The sequence below is a fragment of the Pleurodeles waltl genome, chromosome 1_2 (genome assembly GCF_031143425.1).
Source record: "Pleurodeles waltl isolate 20211129_DDA chromosome 1_2, aPleWal1.hap1.20221129, whole genome shotgun sequence".
NCBI classification, from domain to species: Eukaryota; Metazoa; Chordata; class Amphibia; order Caudata; family Salamandridae; genus Pleurodeles; species Pleurodeles waltl.
The window spans coordinates 1010331415-1010353897 of record NC_090437.1 but is presented as its reverse complement, the minus strand read 5'-3'; the positions used below and the strand labels follow the sequence as shown (position 1 = coordinate 1010353897).

Below are 22483 nucleotides of genomic sequence, written 5' to 3'. Positions count from 1 at the left end.
GCCCCGGCCCCCTGTAAAATGTCACTGGGCCCTGGGGCAGGGCCCTGGGGCTGAAATCCACCTGGAAATGGGAGCAGTGTGCCCCCTGCTTTTTAAAATGTACGCAGGGCCTCTGGGATGGGTTCCCTAGGGCTGAAGTCAGCCTGTGGAGGTGGGGTATGAGTCAAGTAGCATAGACTGGCGTAGCAAGTTGCATCAAGGTGTGTCGTACAGTAGAGCAGAGTGTAGTAGACTGTCAGAGTGGAGTAGAGTGTCAGAGTGGAGTAGAGTGTCAGAGTGGAGTAGAGTGTCAGAGTGGAGTATCCTCAAGTGGAGTATCATAGCATACAGTGGAGGAGACTGTGGTAGAATGGAGTACTGTGTCATATAGTGGAGTGGCCTATCGTAGAGAGAAGCTGGGTGGTGTGTCCTCGTGTGTCATACAGTGTAGTGCTGTGGGGTAGAGTGGATGGACACAGAGTGGAGGAGAGTGTCAAAGTGGCACAGAGTGTAGTACAGTGTGGTAGAGTGGAGTTGCATACAGTGGAGCGGTACAGAGTGGAGTAAAGTACAGTGGCCTAGAGTAGGATAAAGTGTAGTAGAGTGGAGTACACTGAGTGGATTAGTGTAGAGTGGAGTAAAGTATCAAAAAGTGGAGCGGAGTGTTGATGACTATAGTGGTGTGGAGTGGTGTAGCATAAATTTGAGCAAAGTGTCATACATTGTAGTATTGTGTTGTGCAGTAGAGTGCTGTGGGGTGTTGTAAAGTATTGGAAAGTGATGTAGACCACAGCAGTGTAGAGTGGCATACTGTCTAGTTGATTTTTGTAGAGTGGTGACAGCACAGTACAGGGCTATAGAGTGCGGTACAGTGGATTGGCATACAGTGTTATAGAGTACAATGGCATTGAATGACAGACTGGAGTGGTGTACATTGGAGTAGAGTGGAGTATTGTGTCAGTGTAGAGTGAAGTAAAGTGTGGTGCAGAGGCATACAAAGTTGTGTATGGTGTTGTGTAGTGCACTAGACTATCCTTGAGTGGAGTGGAGTAGAGTGTTGTACAGTGACACGCAGAATAGTACTGTGTTGTACAGTGGAGTGAAGGGGTATAGACAGGAGAAAAGTGTTGGAGAGTGATATAAAGTTTAGTAGAGTAGAACTGCGTAAAGTACAGTTGTGTGTGTAAAACGGTGGAGCAGTGTAGAGTGGATTTTTGGATAGGAAGGTGGAGCGAGGTAAAGTCTCGGACAGTGAAGTGGAGTGGTGTAACACAGTGTGGAGTAAAGTACAATTGAGTGTATTGGTGTGTCGTAGAGTAGAGTGGCATGGAGGGGAATGTACTGGTGCAGTGTAGGTTGTAAACTGTTGGAGCAGGGTCTCGTACAGTAAAGTGCAGTGTTATGACATACAGAAAAGTGTCATAGTGGAATAGAGTTTTGTACATTGGAGTGTATGGGCCCAGAGTGGAGTATAGAGTTTGACAATAGAGTGTACAGGATAGAGTGGAGTAGAATGTTGTAGAGTGCCATGAAGTGTGGTAGAATTTTGTAGAGTGGAGTTATACAGAATGGAGGAAAGTGTCACAGTGGAGCAGTGTAGAGTGGAGTGGTGCACACTGTGGTGGTGTAGAATGGATTACCCTAAAGTGGAGTAGCATTTAGTGGGATGGTGTACAGTGGAATACTATACAGTGAAGTGTAGAACAGCGGAGTGGCATAAAGTGGAACAGTGTAGAGTGGAGTTGTGTACAGTGTAGTAGGGTGTTGTGGATTAGCATAGAGTGGGGTGGCATATATTGAAGTGGTGTACAGTCAAGGCAACTGTTACAAACTGGAGTGGCTCTCATACAGTAGAGTGGTGTGCTGTGTCGTACAGCTTTGGAAACTGTCAGAGTGTTGTGCAATAGAGTATACAGCCATAGAGTAGAGTGCAAATCTGGACAGTGGCGTGTACAGGAATAGAGTGGAGAAGAGGCTAGTAAAGTGGCACAGAGTGTAGCAGAGTTTTGTAGATTGAAGTCATATAGAGTGGAGGATAGTACAGTGGAGTGGCATAAAGTGGAGTAGTGTACAGTGGTGTGACAAAGTGGAATAGAGTGGAATAGCAAAGACTGGAGTGGCGTACAGTGAAGTGGTTTAGACCAGAGTGGTGTATTGTGGGGTGGGGTTGAGTGTAATAGCATACAGTGGAATAGTGCAGAGTGGAATACCATACAGTAGAACGGCAAAGACTGAAGTTGCATAAAGTGTAATAGCGTAGAATGGAGTGGCGTACAATAGAATAGCACAGAGTGGAGAACAGATGAGTGTTATAGCATAGAATAGTATAGAATGGAATAGCGTAGAGTAGGATAGTATAGAGTAGAGTGACGTACAGTGAAGTGTTGTAGACTAGAGTAGGGTACAGTGGCATGGGGTAGAGTGAAGTAGCACAGAGTGGAGTTCTGCAAAGTGGAGTCCAATGGACTAGCATTGAATGGAGTGCATAGCGTGAGTGGTGTACAATGGAGTGGAGTAGACTGGAGTAGTGTATAGTGGAGTGGCATACAGTAGAATAGGGTAGCATGGTGCAGTGTACAGTAGAGTGGCCTAGACTGGAATAGCTTAGTGGAGTAGCATACAGTGCAGTGGGGTACAGTGAAGTGGTGTAGACTGGAGTGGCATACACTGGAATGGGGTAGAGTGTAATAGCATACAGTGGAGTCCAATGGAATAGCTTAGAATGGAGTAAGGTAGAGTGGAGCGGCATACCCTGGAGTGGCACAGAGTGGAGTAGCATACAGTGGAGTGACATACAGTGGAAACTAGTATAGTGGAATAGCATATCCTGGAGAAGCATATAGAGGAGTGGCATACAGTGGAGTGGCAAACACTGAGTAGGCATGGAGTGGAGTTCCATACAATGTAGCAGTGTAGAGTCGAGTGGCATAGAGTGTATGCGTGTACAGTGTAACAGCGAAGACTGGAGTGGCATACAACGGAGTGTTGTACAGTGGAGTGGCGTAGAGTGTAACAGTGTATAGTGGAGCACCATACAGTGGATTGGCATAAAATGGAGAGGTGTAGACTGGCATTAGGTACAGTTTAATAGCGTATAGTAGCGTAGAGTCCAGTGGAGTGCCATATAGTGGAGCGACGTAGACTGTAATGGTGGACGGTGTAATAGTGTAGAGTGAAGTGGCAAAGAGTGGAGTCCCATACAGTGAAGAGGCATAGAGTGGAGAGTGGAATAGCGTACAGTGGCGTGGCTACAGTGTTATGGCATACGGATGTATGTGAAATTTAGAAGCCATGTACATTATGATGTGTAACACAAAACAGTGAATTGTGCTGCCTTGTGTTTCTCCAGATTTACCAATCAATGCAGGGCTGTGCAAGGTGGCCTTGTGTTCCTTTGTAAATCTGACTTCGGCATTGCATTGCCCATGTGACACCATGAGTGATGCAAGCGTACTGCAATCCAATAGCACAGATAGGCCTTAGTTATATTTTGGGCCATGGTATACCGTGATAACTTCGCAGTATACCCGTGGCACCTGGTGATGACAACCCAGTATATAATTGGGTAATAGTTGTTTTTAGAGAATGAAAAGGCAGCCATATTGCTTTTACTATACTTTGGCTGTGTTCCGTGTTAGGGCCTTAGATATAGAAAAGAGGTAGGTCCTTACCTATTATCCCTTTATTAAAGAGCTAATATGTAGGGAAATGTATTTATATATATATATATATATATTTTATTTTAAGTAATTGTATGGCCCTGTACTGCGTAGTTTCACAAAATTTTAAAAAATTCAGCAAAAGAACTGTGGTGCCATATATCACTAAATTCAAGAGCCTTATAACTTAAAAATACTTTCCCTAACTTAACTGTAGTACCCAAAAGCAACGTCATTCCAGAGTGACACTACCACTGGGCAGGACTAAAACATATGCACCAAACCGGCATCTGGCCCCTGGCAATCGGAGGAGGAACCAAACATTTTATGTAGGGAATCTGGTGTGAGATAAGCCCTATGTAATATATTGTGCTGTGTGTACTGGAGTTTTACATTATGTAATACTTTTCTAGGATATATTAACACTCTTTCCCATTCTTTGTTTGTGAATTCTCTGCCTAGACCTCGTTCCCTACATCTATGAGTCAGCAATAAGGGATCACATGCGGTGTATGCTAGGGCGCAGTTAAGCCAAGTAATCAATTGATGGCCACTACCTAAAGTGTGGAGCATGTGTACGAACGGGTGTTGTTCTGGTTCAGAAACAGTGATCGGCCATGACTGTGTTAAAGCAGCCAAGAGTCAACCACGCACCAAGAAGTGTCCTACCGGTAAGTGCCAGTCTGTTTGTTACTGCTCAAAGGGCATGAACGCACTGTCGTGGAACACAGCCCAGAGAGTGTTTTCTCCAGCAGCCTCCCATATTAGGAGGCCCTCCCTTCCTATCATTATATTCAAAGGATTAATGGAGTCATGGCTAATTTCGGGAGAATATAGAGGGATAGATGGCATGAGTCTCGGGCTCCGTCGATACCTGTTGAGGGCTCTACACAGTAAATTGTTGGAGTTACATGGGGGCTTTGCCGGAAGAAGGAATTCCTCCTGTACCACCCATGGAGCTCGGCTAGGGGAGGCTAATCCCAACTCCTCCAGCAGACATCCTACCAGCCAATGGGCAGGTCACCAGAGCTGTGAAGCCAGGTAATTATGGTGGAAGTTGGGGGCCCCTAGCCCCCCTTTGTCCACAGGTAGCTGTAATTTGCACAATGCAACTCAGCATCTTCGTTTGATCCAAACAAACCTGCCAGGTGTGTTATGAAGCATATGAAAAACGCTCTGAGGAATGTGCACCGGGAGATTGTGCAAATATTACAAAAAACAAGGGAGCATCACCTTTTTGATACCGAGACTCTCCCCTGCACCGTGAGAGGATGAATACTTCAAAAGGCAATTTGGGGGCAGAGGGAAGCAATAACATTGCAGAGGTTTCAGTCTATAAGATCTTGAATCATGTGGTAAATGTGTTAACCTAAGCAGCGGAATGTGCAAGGCTCCCAGCGTAAAAGATGTGTGTATCCACTAATAAATGCTGTGGCAGGCAGTCTGGATGTAGGGAGAACAGACCGATTTGGCCCAGTTTACTCCCAGGCCTGAGGCTGCTCGAAATTCCGAAGGAATAGTTGTGATGTCAGATATTCTGTCCCTAATGTCACATATATAGATTAAAACATCGGCTTCATATAATAAAACTTCTCCATTTAGAGGAATGCTCTGCGTTCTGGGCTGCTGCCAAGGGAAAGAGGAGAGGAGACAACCCTGTTGAGTCCCTCTGCTCACTGGAAATGGGTGGGAGATGCATTGCTCAAGCTTCCCGATGTTGTGGGTTCTGAGTACAATAGGTGTACAAGTCTCTGTAGGCAGTCTGTGATACCCAAGGCGGTTAAGAGAGAAAACATATACTCCCAGCGTCAGTGTGTCAAACGCCTTTTCTAAGTCTAAGACCATACAAGCAGCATTAGGCCACTGGGTGGGGGAAAAGGTTCATTACTCTATGTAAATAGAGTATATTAAGTGTGGTCGATCTACCCAGAATGAAACCGGTCTGATCCAAATAGACCATCGTGAGCATACGCTCAAGGAGTCGGGCTGTTACAATTTTATTCAGTATTTTGTAGTCATGGTCCAGCATAGAAAGCAGACAGTATGAGGTTAATTCTAAAGGGTCTTTATCAGGTTTGAGAAAAGAGACAAGGAGGGACTCTCGGAGCGACAGCTGAAGCCAGCCCTCTGCCAGCACAGCTTGGTAGAGCTCAAGGAGTTTAGTTCATAGTAGGTATTCATATGCTTTCTAGAATCCATCTAGCCCTAGGGTCTTGAAGGTGGCCGCACTCGTATAGCTCCCCATATTTCTTGTAAAGTGATGGGAATGTTGAGTTCTACTCTGAGAAATTGCAGATAGATTGCATCCTGTCTGCAAGAGAAGGGTTGTATAAAGTCTGACAGTGTGTGGTAAATGCATCATCTATGTCTACTTGGTTAGGAAGTAAACGCGTCCAAGGGTCTGTCTAATCACAGTAATAGGTGATGTAGGGGCTGCACTAAGCAGGAGCCATGCTAGTAGATGACCAGAATTATTCCCTTCCGCATGCATTTTGGCCTGGTATGCTTTGAAATCCAGGCATCACAATTGCTCTACTACTCGAGTGTGTGTCTCCGAAGATGTAGTTAATTCACTTCAGTGTTCTGGGTTAGTATAAGCTGTAACTTCTAGTGTTCTAAGCATGGTTTCAATTTGAATCAGTATCCTAGGTTTGCTCTAACTCCCACCTCTGTATGAATACAATTACCTTGTAACACAACTTTAACCACCTCCCACTCCACTGAACAGGAAGTCGTTGTGCCCCAATTCTCTGATAAAAAGTGTGATAATGTATTTTTTGTGGTATTCCTAAACACTTAGTCTTCTAGCATAGAAGGCTGAAGTCACCAGGTGGGAACTGCATACGTATTCCCCCCGCAATTCAAACTGTCAAAAGTGGGTTGTGATCAGAGAATGTCTTTCCCAAATATTCAGCCGTACAAGTCTGCAGCTGGAGGGCTGGGGGACCGGGGATATGGTCCAGTCTCATGTGCAAGTAATAGATGAGGTGAGAATTATGAATATTCCCCAGTGTCTGGATGGAGCGTGCACCAGTTATCTAGTAGCAACCAATGTGCTAGCCATTGAGAGAAATGGGCAGCAGTCGCTACAATAGGGAGGTCGTCAAGGGGAGGGGGAGGGCGATCTGTCCCCTTGTGGGCGAAATATGCTATTAAAGTCACCCCCAAAAGCCCATGGAACATGTTCACATCTGGTCAGGATAGTTGAGAGGAGTGTGGGGGAAGACAAGATACATTGAATGACTCTCCTAAACAGTAAAGCTGGAACCCACAACTCCGAACCCCAGGTGGTCGCATAACCAGTAGCTGCCCAAACATTAAACATACAGTAGTTTATTCTGTAGACAGAACATGGCCAGTGAGTCAGTTACAGTATAGTGTCTGCTGTCTGTGGGGTCACGACTGGCAGGATCACCAATGATGACCTGCTTCCAGCTGTGTCTGATTCAGTTTAAGAGGGCATACCCCTAGGGCATGGGGGGGGGAGGGGAGAAGCGTCTGTATGCCCTCTAAGAGGTCTTTTCTGGCCTTCTGGGGCACCCTGTATCTTGACATTTAGCATCCTGGCTTTTACTCTTGCCATGTCATTATTTCCTGTCAGTGGGGGCGGTGAGGGCTGGGCTGAGGATTTGTATCCGCGCTGCTCTACCCAGTCCCAGGCATCCGCCAGTTCAGTGAAAAAGTAGCTGGAATGGAATTGTTGGCCGTGACTGAGTCACTATTTCAGGCCAACCTGTTGTAGATGCTTCTTCACCCCCAGGAAGGATGCTCTGCAACGCTGTACTGCAAGGGTGTAATCAGAAGAGAAATGTTCAAATGTTTTAATACATGAGTGGTTCAGCCGTTCGAGTTGCACGCAATATGGCCTCTTTTTCCCCTGTAATTCAGGATCTGGACTACTACCGGCCTTGGGGGGGGGGAGGGGGGATACCCCCCCATTAGGTGTCTTCTTCGCTGGTATTGGGTGTGGCCGTTCCACTAGAAAGTGGGGCGATAAATTACTGGGGCCAGTCAACCTGCGCCAGGCAGGTTTAAAAAATGTGCACAGAGTCTGAGCCCTCTGTCCCCTCTGGAAAGCACACGAAGCAGAGATTATGCCGTCTGGAACGACTCTCGAATCTTCTGCTCTGCTCTCCAACTCCTGGACTTTGGTGGTAAGGGATCGAACCTGCACCTCGAGGTCAGAGGGCAGTTCACGGATATCATTGATTTCACTTTCTGCATGCGTGACACAGGTGGATAGTTTCCTCTGATCATCTTGCAGCAGTCCTACCTCAACTGCCACTACATCAACCCTATTATGTAAGTCTTGCCTGGTGTCATTAATGGCGTCTAGGATCTTGTCTAAGTTCATATCAGAGAGTCAGAGAGGGTCAAGGTTGAGGCATCCACAAGCGATTTTTGGTCAGGGCGATTTGAGAGTTCATTGCCTTTGCGCCCCGCTGGCTGAGGGCCTGCTCTTCCCTTTTGCACGATGGCTGAGCACCTGTAATCAACTGATGTAAGAAAAATAGTGGCGTGGCCAGACGTGTTGTCCATCAAAAGAGATAAGTGTGTTGTGATCAATGGTAGCTCCGTGCGGCCTGCCAGACCCTACATCACTCTCAACAGAGGCAACAGGGAGGCACAGGCAGTCCCAAGAAAGAGGACCACGGTTAGCCAGGCAATATCTAGGGGGGTTAGTGTAGTCTACTATAATGAGGAGGAACTGAGGCATAAATGAGGGAAACATCCTCCAGTAGCACAGTAGTGCCCCTGTCCACTCCAGCCAGGCCAGTGACTCAGACTCAAAGTGGTAGCATATTTGATCCCACCACACCGCTTGATCAGTGCCCCCTCTCACCCAGGACCCACCGGGCACTACTGGCTTAATGATTAAACTGATGCAGGGTGTGCAGTGTCATCCAGTAGACAGGCAGTGTCAACAAGCTTAACTGAGCGGCAGCTTGGCTCGTACAGTCTCTCCACTGTGCCTAAGTGACATCGGGTATGGTCCTTCCCTCTATGCCACAAGAATTCACAATATTAGGATGAGACAGGGGACCCCGCTCAATACACCCGCAACGTGACCCCGGCCTCTCCTCTCTTGGGGGGGGGGGGGGGAGGAGGGAAAAGAGAGGACTGTGCATTTGGCCTCTGGATGGTGCCACTTCACGATTCCAAAGAGGGGAGGCAACCCCAATGCAGCAGTAGTTAGTAATTAGCCACCTGGCGGCACAACAGCGGTAAAGTCAGGAGGCACATAGGGACGCAGTGTACATTAGGAGTCCTCAGGGGAAACATGAATCACAAGACCAAAGTCAGTGCACCCATATGTACTTACTGCAGCGCTGCGTTGTAATAATAGTTCCAGGGTATTGGGGTACTCTCCTGTGTCCCGTCCCAAAAAAGAGACTCCCTGCGCCATGCAGTTATTCAGCTGGATAGACAACACGCTTGCAGCCAAATCCAAGTCAGAGCCGCTGGGGACCTCCACTGTCTCCCTTCTGCTGTCCATAATTCGGTGGAGGGATGTGTGTAAAGCTGCTGCAGGCCCATTCAGGAAATCGCAGGTCACAGGGTAGGCCACATGGGCGCTAGTCAGCACACAGTCAGTGGATTGTTGGGCTAATAAACTTCTCTTTGGATGCCGCTCATTCTCCACATCGCAATACCATAAGAATACAGGTCCGCACGGCGCTGATGCAGACAATTTGTGCCGGGTCGTGGGCCACTTCGCAGATCAGTCCTAAAAGTCTACCGACATCTTGCGTCTTCTGGCCACGCCCCCGGTCTCCTAACTATAACTACCAAGTGGCTACTGCCATTCTGTAATCTAGATAGATAGTACTAGCCCTGGCCTTTTTTGCAGGGTCATTCCCAAACTTTTTGCCTTCTCCTCCCTATTTTTCTGTTACCTGTTTTTGTTGGCTTTAGGACTCAGGGCACTTTACAATTGCTATCAGTACTGAAGTGCATATGCTCTCTGTCTAAATTGTATTGGTGATTGGTTTATCCCTGATTGGCATGTATCATTTACTAGTAAGTCCCTAGTAAAGTGCACTAGAGGTGCTCAGGGCCTGTACATCAAATGCTACTAGTGGACCTGCAGCACTGATTGTGCCACCCACATGAGTAGCCCTGTAAACATGTCTCACACCTGCCACTGCAGTATCTGTGTTAGCAGTTTTAACCTGCCAATTCAACCTGGTAAGTGTTCCCACTTGCCAGGCCCAAACCTTCTCTTTTTGTACATGTAAAGCACCCCTAAGGTAAGCCCAAGGTAGCCCCATGGGAAGGGTGCAGTGTATGTTAAAGGTGGGACACATACTGATGTGTTTTACATGTTTTGACAGGGAAATATTGCCAAATTCAATTTTCACTGTTGCAAGGCCTATCTCTCTCTTAGGATAGCATGGGGAGTGCCTTTAAAAATATTTTAAGTGCAGTTTCCCATTGGGAGCATATAGAGCTATGGAGAGTGGGGTCTCTGAACTCACCTCACAAATTATAAAATATATCCTTTGGTAAAGTTATTTTTTTAGATTGTCAGTTTGAAAATGCCACTATTAGAAAGTGGGCATTTTCTTGCATTAAACCATTCTGAGCCTCTGCCTGCTTATGTATTCCAAGTCTGGGCCGGACTGACAGTTGGGCTGGTGTGAATTCCCTCTAAGCAGCGACACAAAGGGAACTGGAGTGTAGCCTGCATACCCAGATGAGTCTCCTGGGCTAGAGCGGGTAGGGAGGAGCTGACACTTACACCTGAACAGGCTGTGCCTGCCCTCACACAATGCAGTCTCCTGCCCCCTGGTGTGTGTCTGGGGTCAGGCTGAGCAAGGCAGGATCTTGTCAACAACAGAGACTTTCCTTTGATGTTTGCCAACTTCAAAGGCAGAAAGAGGTATAAGTAGTGGACCCAAAAGCCCAAACCTTTTAGATCACTTCTAGAACCAAGAGGAACCTCTGCCAAGGAGAAGAGCTGAAGAGCTGGAGGAGGAGTACTGCCCCTTTGCTGGACTGGCCTGCAGTTGCTGCTTCTGCTTTAGAGATGGCAAAGACGTGACTTTGCTGTGTATCCTGCTTGAGGAGATTTTCCAAGGGCTTGGACTGAGCTTGCCCCCTGTTCTGAAGTGTCAGGGCCATCAAAGACTTCCTCTACCAGCACCTGGACTCTCTTGGTGAGACTTCTCCCCTGCCAGGTGGTGCCTAATCCAGTCACTGGGCCCTTGAAAGGAGAAGCTGGTGAAAAACCAAGAAGAACCAAGTGCATCGACTTCGGACGACTCCGACCTGACGCGGTTGCCAGATCCCGCAACGCCAACTGCAACTGAAGCAGTGGTCCCTGCCGGAGGGCGACAACCCCATAGGCTAGATGCTGCGCAGCCTCGCCAAAGTCCACGACTCCGTGGGATCCAAAGTGCCATGCCACTCGACTCCACCACGGCACATGCAGCCTTGTGGCGTGACTGCGACTCTGTGGGGTCGCCGCACCATCCCATGACTGCCGGATATTGACCCGACCGGAAGTGCAAGGAGCAGACGATTCGCACTGATGCCGCCTCACCTCCACAGCAAGCACCTGACGCCTCACACCAATGCCTCAGCTCCTTCGCTCCGCAGCACCGGATCCAGCGATGCCTTGATCTCTGACTCCATGCACCGGCTTGTTTCCTCACTTTCACAAGTTACTGTAGCTGGGGGTCCGTGCGACTCCGTGACCGGCGCCAGTGGCATCTGATTGTTGGGAACAAACCTGTCACAACGCCGTGATATCACCAATTCAAAGCATTTGTGTTTCTAAGAGCTATATTGAGGTTAATCTTTAAAAAATCATAACTTTGCTTCTGTATGTTGCATTGTCATCGTTTTGGTCTTGTTTTACTCAGGTAAATATTGGCTATTCCTCTAACCTGGTGTTGAATCTTTTTGTGGTGCTTACACCATGTTACTGTGTGTGATTGTACACATACTATACACATTGCCTCTGAGATAACCCTGCCTGTCTGTACCAAAGTACCAAGGGAGTGAGAAGGGGTAATCCTAGACGTGTATTTCCATTACCCTGACCTGCTTGGACAAAGTGCAAACTGACTGCTAACCAGAGACCCCATTTCAGATAGACAGATAGTCACAATTTAGGAAGGTCTGGGGGTTTTTGTCTCCTGGACACCAATCCTTCCATTCCAGTGGTACTCAAATGCAGATAAGTGGCAAGAATAATGTGTGGGCAGATATATTATGAGAGTTAAACTTGTCATTTTGACAGTTTAATAAAAACACGGAGCCCACTCCGCAGTCATGATGCTCGAAGGAGCTCTGAGAGTTGTTTTCCCTGTATATTAAAAGTATCATAACATGGGCTTAGGGCTAACCTGGGTTGTGTGTACATTTATCCTACATCTTGCACCAACATCACAATATATCACAGGATGACTATTGCTGTATTTCTTGTTCGAAATAAAGAATTGAGAGACTCACACTAAAACAGAGAGTGTTCCTAGAGACTTTCCGTTACTGTACCTAACCAAGGACATTTCAACTGTCCCAGGCTAACGTCATACAATGTACCAATTTGAATGTTTGAATAAACTGTGAGAATGTCTGCAAACCCAATGTATTACTACCAGAAGAGAAACCTCAATTGTATTCTGTAGTAAAATGTTTCCTCTTGCTTGTTCCCTATTGGTGCATACCATGAGAACCAAGTACTTGTTAAAATGTACTATGTGCAGGAGACCTTATCCCCCACCATTAGAAGGCAAATCTATGCTGGATTTTACTTAGTATTTCTCTTTACTTATGACTTGTATGATTTGCTAATAAATTTACTTGTGGCACTATGTAACGTGCCTACTGGTCCTTTATGTAAAGCATTGAAACAACAGCCCTTGTCTGTCATTCCTACAATAGTTCCGGCATCTGCTACTGAGCTTAATCAATTAGAAAGGAATGAGGGCTCTAGTCGGGGAGCACCAATGTTCGTATCTGGACTACACCGCTCCTGGACCTAGCTGCTGGTGTGCCCCTCGAGTAGGATAAGTTTGACCTGATAGATCAAATTCTTATCAAAGTACCACAAAGTGCTACTATTACAGAATTACTTCAGCACTGCTTTCAAGTACAGTCACTCATTTGTTTCTTTAATGAATGACGATTTAAACACCTTTTATAGATCCACTGTAGGGCGCTGTGAGATGTGATGTGATGCAAATACCACAGCTGTAAAGTAACAGATAACCAACAATCGACAGATGAGTGAATGTGACTTATTTTGAAACAAACCTAATTTAGATATCAGAACAACAAAAGTGCTTTAGATTTAGCCCACTGCACAACACATCGTTCATTCTGTGCCTTTAAAAACACACAAATGAAGCATAAAGAAGTGACAAATCAGCATTTCGCTTACAGATCTAATTTGGACAAAATGTATGGCACAGGACCCAGAATGGATTGATTACTCAAACTGTAATAAAGATTGATTTCTACCACACAAATAATGTATTGTATCAAACTATGCCTTACAATTTAAACTAAGGTACCAGTCTCCTTCCTCGTGCTTCGCATTCCATATAGAGGAGCCAATAGAGCAGATCAACGAAATTGCCAGAAGGGTGCAGAATAGGAACAAAATCTGTATGTTCGTAATTCGTTCAACGTTGGATAGCTTTAGGGGTGGCCTTGTTGAATTCTGTAAAATAAAATAAAAGCAATAACATTTTAGTACAAACACAGATTTATGACAGTATAGAAATGATCCTTTTTTATAACTCACTAAAAATCCTTCAACCTCCAGTGCATCCGTAACAACCATACCAGCCAGGAAAATAAGGTCATAATTCTTGTGAGAAAATAAATGTGATAGCTAACCGAGTTCGCCTGTGCCAGGATAGGTCCCAGGAGGAAAGAAATTTGGCACCCTGGCTGCTTGTGAACACAATTAGCCTTTTTGTGTTCAGGGGTCAGTCTCTGGCTGTCTATCTCAGAATTGTGAATAGCTTCTGGACGCAAACATTTCAACACCTACCTGAGCTCATCTGAATCATGCACACATGATCTCCTCAAGCTACTGCCCAGTTGTTTGGTTGATTGGGTACGGTTAATAGTGTGTGGAAGCAGGGGGTGAGAGGTAGATGGGGGGAGGGGACAAGAAAATAAGCTAACGTGGGTGTTAAAACAGCACTTGAATCACTGGAGCTAGGTGGTAGGGACTCTGCTGTCAGCATGACCTTAATGCAGGCAGTTCTTTACACCCCCACTGAAGATTGGCACCCTGCAACTGGGTCAAGCTCACCCATGCTAAAAGCTGGCCCTAATGGCTAAAAATTCACCACAATGAATATGAATTTGCAACCAGGCATGTCAGGGAGTTTTATAGGGTGCTGGTCGACAACTTCTGGGGGCCCTCATAGGATGAGGATAATTTTCTAACTTTAACAAAAAAGGTTCTGCATGTTAAGAAAAAACAAGGCAGGTCCAGCATCTAGCACCATCTAGTGGTCTTAGCCATACTAGTTGCCTTGTCATTAATGAACAGTTGAGGTTGTGTTAAAATCTATAAATATATACTCACGTTACATAGTAGTGCAGGCCCTAGAAAGTGTGGGGCATCGGAAATAATGTTCTGTTTTCCCCCACGATAATGGCCCTGCTCACACCCACTTTCAGTATATCAGTCATGAGACATTTTTATCACTTTCAGATATTTAAATAGAAATTATTTTCACAACAGTCTTAAAAAAAGATAGCATTTTCTATTTATTGTAACTTGTTTTAGAGCGGTTTTGCCTTTTTTTTTTTTTTTTTTAAAGAGGGGAAGACAGATTTAGAGATCTCTTTGGACAGATTAATCGAGTTATATAATCTTAAATACCTAAAATTTAGGACATTTTAGAGCATGTTTCCATTATAACAAACTGTTCATTAAAACAATAATTTTAAATGATAATTTAAAAATCAGCTCACATTTTTAAGTCGGCTAAATCCTGGGACTGTTCTGTAGCCAAAGTCATATGTGTTTTTCACTGCATGATTTCTTTAGCATTTGCTTCTGAATTTCACAAACCGAGTGGACCACAGGACGCAAGCGGCATGCACCTGTGCTTGTGGGGTGTGGAATTTAATAAAATATCTACTTGTCCATGGGACAGGTTGCTTCTTAAATCTAATTGTCCTGTAAAAAATCTTCTTGTCTCTTTGGTGCCATGTAGTGTGGTAGCAAATTATGTTAGCAAACGCATTACGTAAGAGCTCTGAAAATAGCCTCTTTGATTATGCCAGGGCTATGGATACTACTATATATATACTTGCAATTTCAATCCCTACTATAGCAAGTTCCTTATTTTGCAACCTCAGATCTACATACTGGGGCTGGAGGAAGCAGTAAGCCATAGTTCCAGGACAGGAATGTCTTTGAGTCTGCCAATCTACTAACTTGTATGTTTTAATGGTTTTAACCAGCTCTTCTATAATCTTTTCCCATACTGAGAAAGGTTGGAAATGTACTCCCGACCATGGCAGAAGTAAGAGTTCTTCCAGGGTTGGGAAAAAAGTGAGTGGAGGGAAAGTGAACTTGTAAACGCTCAACAGATTTTCACATGGTCAAATCTACACATTCATATTGCACGTGCTAAAATACAATTCACAAATATTTTTCTAGGAGTACGATTTCCTAATTGACTTCTGTAAGTTCTTGTGAATTCATGAAAGCCACTAATACAAAGACATATACCATGGGTGTATTTTTGTGACTTTCTTTAAGAATGGAGCCCCTAATTAGGTCTTGCGTTAATAAAGACATTTTGTTTTTATTAAACTTCTATTTCCCTTTCTAGCTATCGCCTGGCTTTACTGTGAGTGATCGCATTCTGCTCTTCTACAAGGAGCAAATTGACAGTAGTTTTGTTCAGTGCCAGGAACTACTGGGCAATCAGTGGCATAGGGGGAAGGCCCCTCCCCCGCAAAGAACATGGAGGGCCCCCCCCTTCAGAGTCACTCAGGGTAGGTGCTTGCTGAGGGACCCCTTGAGGGGGGCTGCGGGGCCATTGTTACGCCACTGGTTTCAATGTGTGCTTTTTGAGGCCAAAAAGTGCTTTTTTAATTTTTTGCTAGTGTTTGTTACAATGGTGAGGCCCTGGCAGGTCCCACAGTAATAAAGTGTTACGAAAGCGATGTCAAAACAAAACATGAATTGACAAAACCCAAACACTCACAAAAAAAGGTTGGATCGGTTGGCTTTGCCAGTGCTTGTTGATTTTCATGCTTCCCATAATCTTGTTGAAAACAGTTACACTGATTTTCCGTTAGGAATATTTTTTGGAAATACTAGCATGTATCAACACATTTTACTAACTGACGCTTCAATGAAATAGCACCTAAAAGTTCATAGTAACGAAACGTTTTTTTCCTACTTCATTTTATTTTAAAAGCAAAGCATCATCACTCTTCCTTACAAGCTTCTGCCAACATTTGCATTAAATCAGAGAGCATTCTGGGAGCAGTATACTTAAGCATCTTATCGTTAAACTTTTCAAACATCTGTACACCTTGTTTTTTTACTGGAACCACGGTCAGTAGTGCACTGTGATCTCAAAACGTTTATTTATAGCGCTCACTCTTTTCATTAATGAACCATAAATACAAGTTTGAACAGCATTAACTTATGGACACACATATTACCTCAACTGCAGAGAGTTCCCTTCTCTGTAAACTGGCAGCCAAATGTCACAAGGACAAAATAAACATGAAACCTTGTTGCCTTGACCCCAAACAATATGTCCGAGGCGTCGGGCGATAGGAATTCCACATCCCTGCTACAAGATCAATCAATCATAGTATTTATAAAGCGCGCTATGTACCCGTCAGGGTTTCGAGGCGGGGGTGGGGGGGGGGGGGTGGGGGGGGGGGGGGGGAGCGCTGCTGGTTTAGCGGTCGAAGAGCCAGGTCTTGAGGAGCCTTCTGAATGCGAGGAGGTCCTGGGTCTGGCGAAGAGATGTGGGGAGAGAGTTCCAGGTCTTGGCGGCGAGGAAGGAGAAGGATCTGCCGCCGGATGTCTTGCGCTGGATTCGGGGTACGATGGCGAGGGCGAGGTTGGCGGATCGGAGTTGACGTGTTGGAGTGTAGAAGTTGAGTCTGGTGTTGAGGTAGGAGGGTCCGGTGTTGTGAAGTGCCTTGTGAGCGTGGGTCAGGAGTTTGAAGGTGATCCTCTTGTCTACCGGGAGCCAGTGGAGTTCCTTTAGGTGAGGGGAGATGTGACTTCGGCGGGGTATGTTGAGGATCAGTCGGGCGGAGGCATTTTGGATACGTTGGAGGCGTTTGATGTCTTTGGTTGGGATGCCTGTGTAGAGTGCGTTGCCGTAGTCAAGTCTGCTGCTGACGAGGGCCTGGGTCACCGTCTTTCTGGTTTCTGTTGGAATCCACTTGAAGATTCTGCGGAGCATTCGAAGGGTGTTGAAACAGGAGGAGGAGACGGCGCTGACCTGTTTGGACATGGTGAGGGCGGAGTCCAGGATGAAGCCGAGGTTTCTTGCGTGGCTGGCAGGGGTGGGTGGGGGTCCGAGGACGGAGGGCCACCATGAGTCGTTCCAGGCCGAGGGAGTGCGTCCGAGGATGAGGACTTCCGTCTTGTCTTGAGAATCTACGTAGTCCTTTCCACACTGAAGCTAATCGAAAATGATACCCTACGGCCTACTGCCATTAATCCCACCTAATTGTCCCCTCTCTTCCTCCTTTCACTCCCATGTCCTCTGCTTGGTGATGTAATTTAGGTGTATAAAAATACATTCAGAAAAAAATGCGAGGAATCTTTACTTCTCGTAAGGACATGCTTAAAAAACATTTTATAATAAAACGACAGGGAAAAGAGTGGGGGAGGGGCATTTATCTCTCACAGGTCAAATGTTGACCCATTCCCTTCTCCTTATTTTGACAATTGTGCCGATAGAAACTTTTAAATTTAACTGTTTTAAAACTGTTAAAATTTAGTTTAAAGGAGCCCTGCCAGTTGATTTTAAGGGAATTATTGGATGAGGGCTCTTATTTACCACTGTTGTGAATGGGGGTTCCGCTGCAAGACCAAGAACACTAACACAGTAAAGCCTTAGGGACAGATTTATAATCTGGCAGAAGGCCTGTTTCTCCGCTCGGGCGACAGAGAAAAATTACTCTATCGCCATGATGGAGGTACTGTCCACCAGATTTGGAAATGACTGTCAAGCAGGCAGCCATTTCTTAAAGTGTTGCCAGGAACCCCAATCACAGCAGAGGTCCGCCTCTGATGCCCCTTACTCCACAGGGTCATCGGAGGGGTTTAATCAGGACGGGGACAGAGCACTCTCCATCACGAATAAACCAAGGGTCCGCCTGTATGTAAATTCGGCAGGTAGGCTATTATGTTGGCGGTAGGCACTGTTAGAGAGCAAACATTATTAATAAAAACATGAGTAGACAAATTGTATATTTAATGTGTTCTAAAAGAGCTTAATTAGAGAAAGGAAAACTCACAGTGGAAATCTACTGCTTGTTCTACTCTGCCCATTTAGCACTTCCTTAATAATTGAAAGTTTTAACAATGTGTTTTAGTTGCTGGTAGAAGATAATGCTAGCTAAAGTGTCATGTTCTGTGCTGTTTTTTTTTACAATGTTAATATTCTGTGGAAACTGCCAACCAGAGAGGAGTGTCAACATGGGCCTATCTTGGAGAAGAATGAAGAAAAGTTACAATCCAAAGAAGTGAAAATAAATTGATTGCTCATTGTCACACCACATAGTCTTGCCCAATAGGAGTGTATCTAGTGATTTTGGGGACTTTAATTTAGCAAAGTTTCAGATGATGTAGTTCAGTTAGAAACTGATGAGAAGAAGAAGTGTAAATATGTTTATAATTCTAACAGTTCAGATACCTTAGGCCCAACATTACTGAACTGTTACCCCTTTCATGTTCCTGATGCTGATCGCTGAAGACCTGTTGTTCCTGTGCTCTGCTGATGAAGACTCTGCTAAGTGCTGTCTCTTTTTGGAGAGGTATAATCAATGTGTATTTGTTTTTTTCTTTTATAGGCTTCCCATTTGAAATCCAACTGCATATTTTTGCTAGCGCCATAGTTTAGATGTTTCCCAAATAATTTTTTTTCTTATTGACTTCTGCATGTGACAAAGCCCACCCCCACACATGCGTTTCGATTTAGTATTTGGTAGCAAGGATGTCTGACCCAATAATTGAATTGATGGTTTATTAATTGATTATAATTGATTCAACTGCACAACTAATGAGATCTGTTGCTTTTTCTCAAATAGTTCTGTTGTTATTCTGTATAATTCTTCAGGACTGTTTAATGGTGATTGCTCTTATTAGATTAAGATTCTTTAGAAGTTTTGGTCAGCCTGTGTCGTTTCTGTATGCTATCATCTGTTTTTCCGTATTATTTACATGACTATCATTTTCAATATAAGGGCAATAAATGTTTGAACTATATTAAATTGGTGTGGTGCTTGATGGCCACATAGGTCATGGTTAGTGAAAATGACTGACTCCTTTTTAAATTGTTGTTGTTTTTTATGGCTATTTGTTCTTATTTTTGAATTTGATGATCTTATTACTCCTGTCTGAGTCAAAAGATTTGAGTCGACCTCTGCAGACAGTAGATGTCACTACCCTATTACGTGTCACTAGCCTAATTTAGGAGGTTACATGCCCAGAGCATACACCATCACCACTGCAGTATGCCAACCGCCCATATATAAATCAGGCCCTCAATCTGTAAGTATTGGAAAAATCTGTTAAGTATTGGAATAAAGTACTGGAAGGAAATCATAATAGTGTGTGGTTTATTGTCTTGTTTAGGAGAGCGTGCAGGTACAATCAAGGGCTAGAGGTGGTTGGTCTTTCTTAATTCAGTTCTTTTTCTGTGTGAGTCAGGGACATTTCTTTCATGAGCATCAGTACCATGTGTGAAAGACAAGTGCCCGCAAGAAAGGTTGCTGTTTTGTGGAAGAAAAGACTGCAGCACAAAAGCCTCCATGACAGAAGAAGAGAGCCACTGAATCCAGAATTAAAGAGGATTCTTCCCTGGAAGTTGCTCCTGGGGAACCTAACCTGGAGTAAAGAATTAGGACAGAAAGACTCCAGCAAACATGAGGTATCACAGAAAAAAGAAAACAAAATGGGGACTAAAACAGAGGCTAGACGGGCACTTAAACATCTGAAAAATAGTATGGCTGCAATGAGATGCAGCAACAGGGGAAAAAGGAGTCCTAAACAGTGGACCTACAAGAAAAGAAAAGAAAAAAAAAGCATCTCATGACAACTCCCATGTTGAACTGAGACCAGGTGTATATCTATGCTGGATTTACTATAAGAAGAAAAATAAATTCCATGACTAGAATATGCTCTAGAGATTCATTAAAAGGCTTCTACATGCCCTCAGACAAGTGACTGCTTTTCTCTCCCAGGAAGGCCATGAGGTTGCTGGTGAGTTTCTGACCCGTCCTTCTCCTCTTCTCAGCAGCACTGGCTTCCAGAATGGAGCCTGAAAGGATTGTATTGTATTGTATTGAGTTATTTATAAAGTGCATTCCGGCAAGAAGCATCGAAGCACTAAACTGAGCAAGTAAACGGGAAAACAAAGTGCTCCTCCAAAAAAGACAGCGTGCCTATTGAGAAAAAAGCCAAGTTTTCAGATTTTTTCTAAAAATGGCGTGGGTGGCTGTTTGACGAAGCGCAAGAGGTAGTGCATTCCATAGCCTTGCAGCTTCTACCGTAAACGCACGGTCCCCCCATCTAGCCCTATTGCATCGGGGAACCGCAATCATATGTTTGGAAGAGGATCTCAAATTTCTGGTAGGTTGATATTGTTGCGGGGTGAACTTCAGGTATTCACAACCCTCAAACTGTAAAGCTCTATGAGTTAAGAAGAGAGTCTTGAAAATAATTCTCTTATTAATAGGTAGCCAGTGTAGTAATTTCAAACTGCTACTGGCAGAAGAGTACTGGGGGAGATTCAAAATCAGGCGGGCTGCCGTATTCTGAATGGACTGTAATTTGCCAAGGGAAGTTTTATTGGCATTTAACAAAAGTGCATTGCAGTAATCCAGTCTTGAAGTGACAAGAGCCAGCACAACCGGCGTTCTTAAGTCTTCCTCCAAAAAGTGCATCCTCCTAAGAGTTTTTAGGATCCAAAAGCAGACTTTAACAATTTGGTTGATCTGTAGATTAAAGGAAAGAGAAGTGTCAAATATAATGCCAAGATTTTTAGCAGAAGGACTGGGTGAAGGGCATCCCCCACAGGCTTCTGGCCACCAACTGCTGTCCCAGAAAATATTACGTCCAAAACACATAATAATGGTCTTATCCCCATTAAGTTTAAGCCAATTGCTGGCCATCCAGTTATTGATTGCTGCCATGCAGAGTCGAAATTTCTCTCTGGATTCTTCCCAGTTGTGAGATACAGGAATAATCAACTGAGTATCATCAGCATAGGATACGATCTGGAAACCGAAAGAGTGTACCAGGCCCGCTAGGGGCACCATATACAAATTAAAAAGGGTAGGGCTGAGGGATGACCTCTGCGGCACTCCACAAGGAAGTTGAAGGGGGAAGGGGCACGTTGCTCACCACAGGCCACTGTAATGGTTCTATCAGACAGAAAAGATCTAAGTAGTTTCTAAGCTTTGCCCCTCAGTCCAGCCTGATGGAGGCGCCGAAGTAAGATGAGAGGAGAGATGGTATCAAATGCTGCAGACAAGTCAAGTAAAACTAGAATTGTGCCTTCTCCCATATCCCCTCTTCTGCGGATTATATCCGAAGTAGAGATTAAAGCCGATTCGGTGCTGTGCGCACGGCAGAAACCATGTTGGGAGGGGTCCAGCCTTCTGTTTGCTTGAAGGAACTCAGCGAGCTCCTGGTTGAGGTGTTTTTCTAGCATTTTGGCCAGGACGGGTAGAAGTGAAATCGGGCAGAGGTCAGAAAGATCTGTTGCATCTTTGCCAGGTTTTTTAGTAAGCGGAATAACCGTGGATTGTTTCCAATCTGCAGGGAAACTACCTTCCAGCAGGATTTCCGTGAACACTGGCTCCAAAGCAGAGGCAATCAGAGTGGGAGCTAGTTTTAAAATATGTGGCGGGCAAGGATCATTAGATGAGCCAGATTTCACCGACAACAATAGATCTTCAATTCTGTTGACAGAGAGAGGATGAAAGCAAAGTAATTGCTTACCTAAGTCGGAGTGTGGCAGAGCCTCTTCCCATTCATCCTCTAAATCCAGGGGGGGAGACCAGAAATCTATCACCAAATTGACGATTTTGTTGTTAAAAAAGTCAACCACCTTTTGACAGTACAGAGGTGAATTCTCTGAGACAGGAGATCCTGTACTAATCGGCATGGTCGTCAGAGCTCGTACTGTTTTAAACAATTCTTTAGGGACATTGATCACCCCTCTAATGGCTTTGGAATGATAATTTGTTTTAGCTGACCTAATGGTCAACTTATACTTTCTGAGAGTGTCTCTGAGTATATCTCTTTCCTCTTGAGTTTTATTCAATAGCCATTTACGCTCCTGGCTGCGATAAACTCTCTGCAAATTTTTCAACTCCTCTGAGTACCAAGGCGCTGAGGGAGGCCATTGAACTTTAAGGATTGCCAGAGTCTGAGGGGCAAGCAGGTCAATAGCCCTTTTCAGACCGAGATCAAAAATCTCTAAGTGCGTACGGTCGTCTGCTTTCGCCTGATCCCAGCCAAGTTTGAGCGCCTGAGAGAAATTAATCTTGTTAATTTTATGCCACAGTCTTTATGCAGCCATTAACGTAAGTTGATTAGGAGTGGGGCAAAGGCTAAGTAACTTAAAAGATAGCAAATAATGATCGGTCCA

General features: G+C 44.8%; 1 protein-coding gene across 5 annotated transcripts in view; it reads right to left on the bottom strand.

The window, feature by feature from the left end:
* The window catches only part of ATP8A1 (ATPase phospholipid transporting 8A1), a 944803-nt gene that overhangs the window by 638476 nt on the left and 283844 nt on the right, over positions 1-22483 (bottom strand). For all 5 annotated transcript variants that reach the window (XR_011194335.1, XM_069201769.1, XM_069201775.1 and 2 more), the window contains exon 11: positions 13146-13311. Coding sequence is in view for 4 of the 5 variants with exons in the window: in XM_069201769.1 (XP_069057870.1) it covers positions 13146-13311 (166 nt within the window). In the remaining variant the exon portion in view is untranslated. The remainder of the gene's footprint in view (positions 1-13145; positions 13312-22483) is intronic.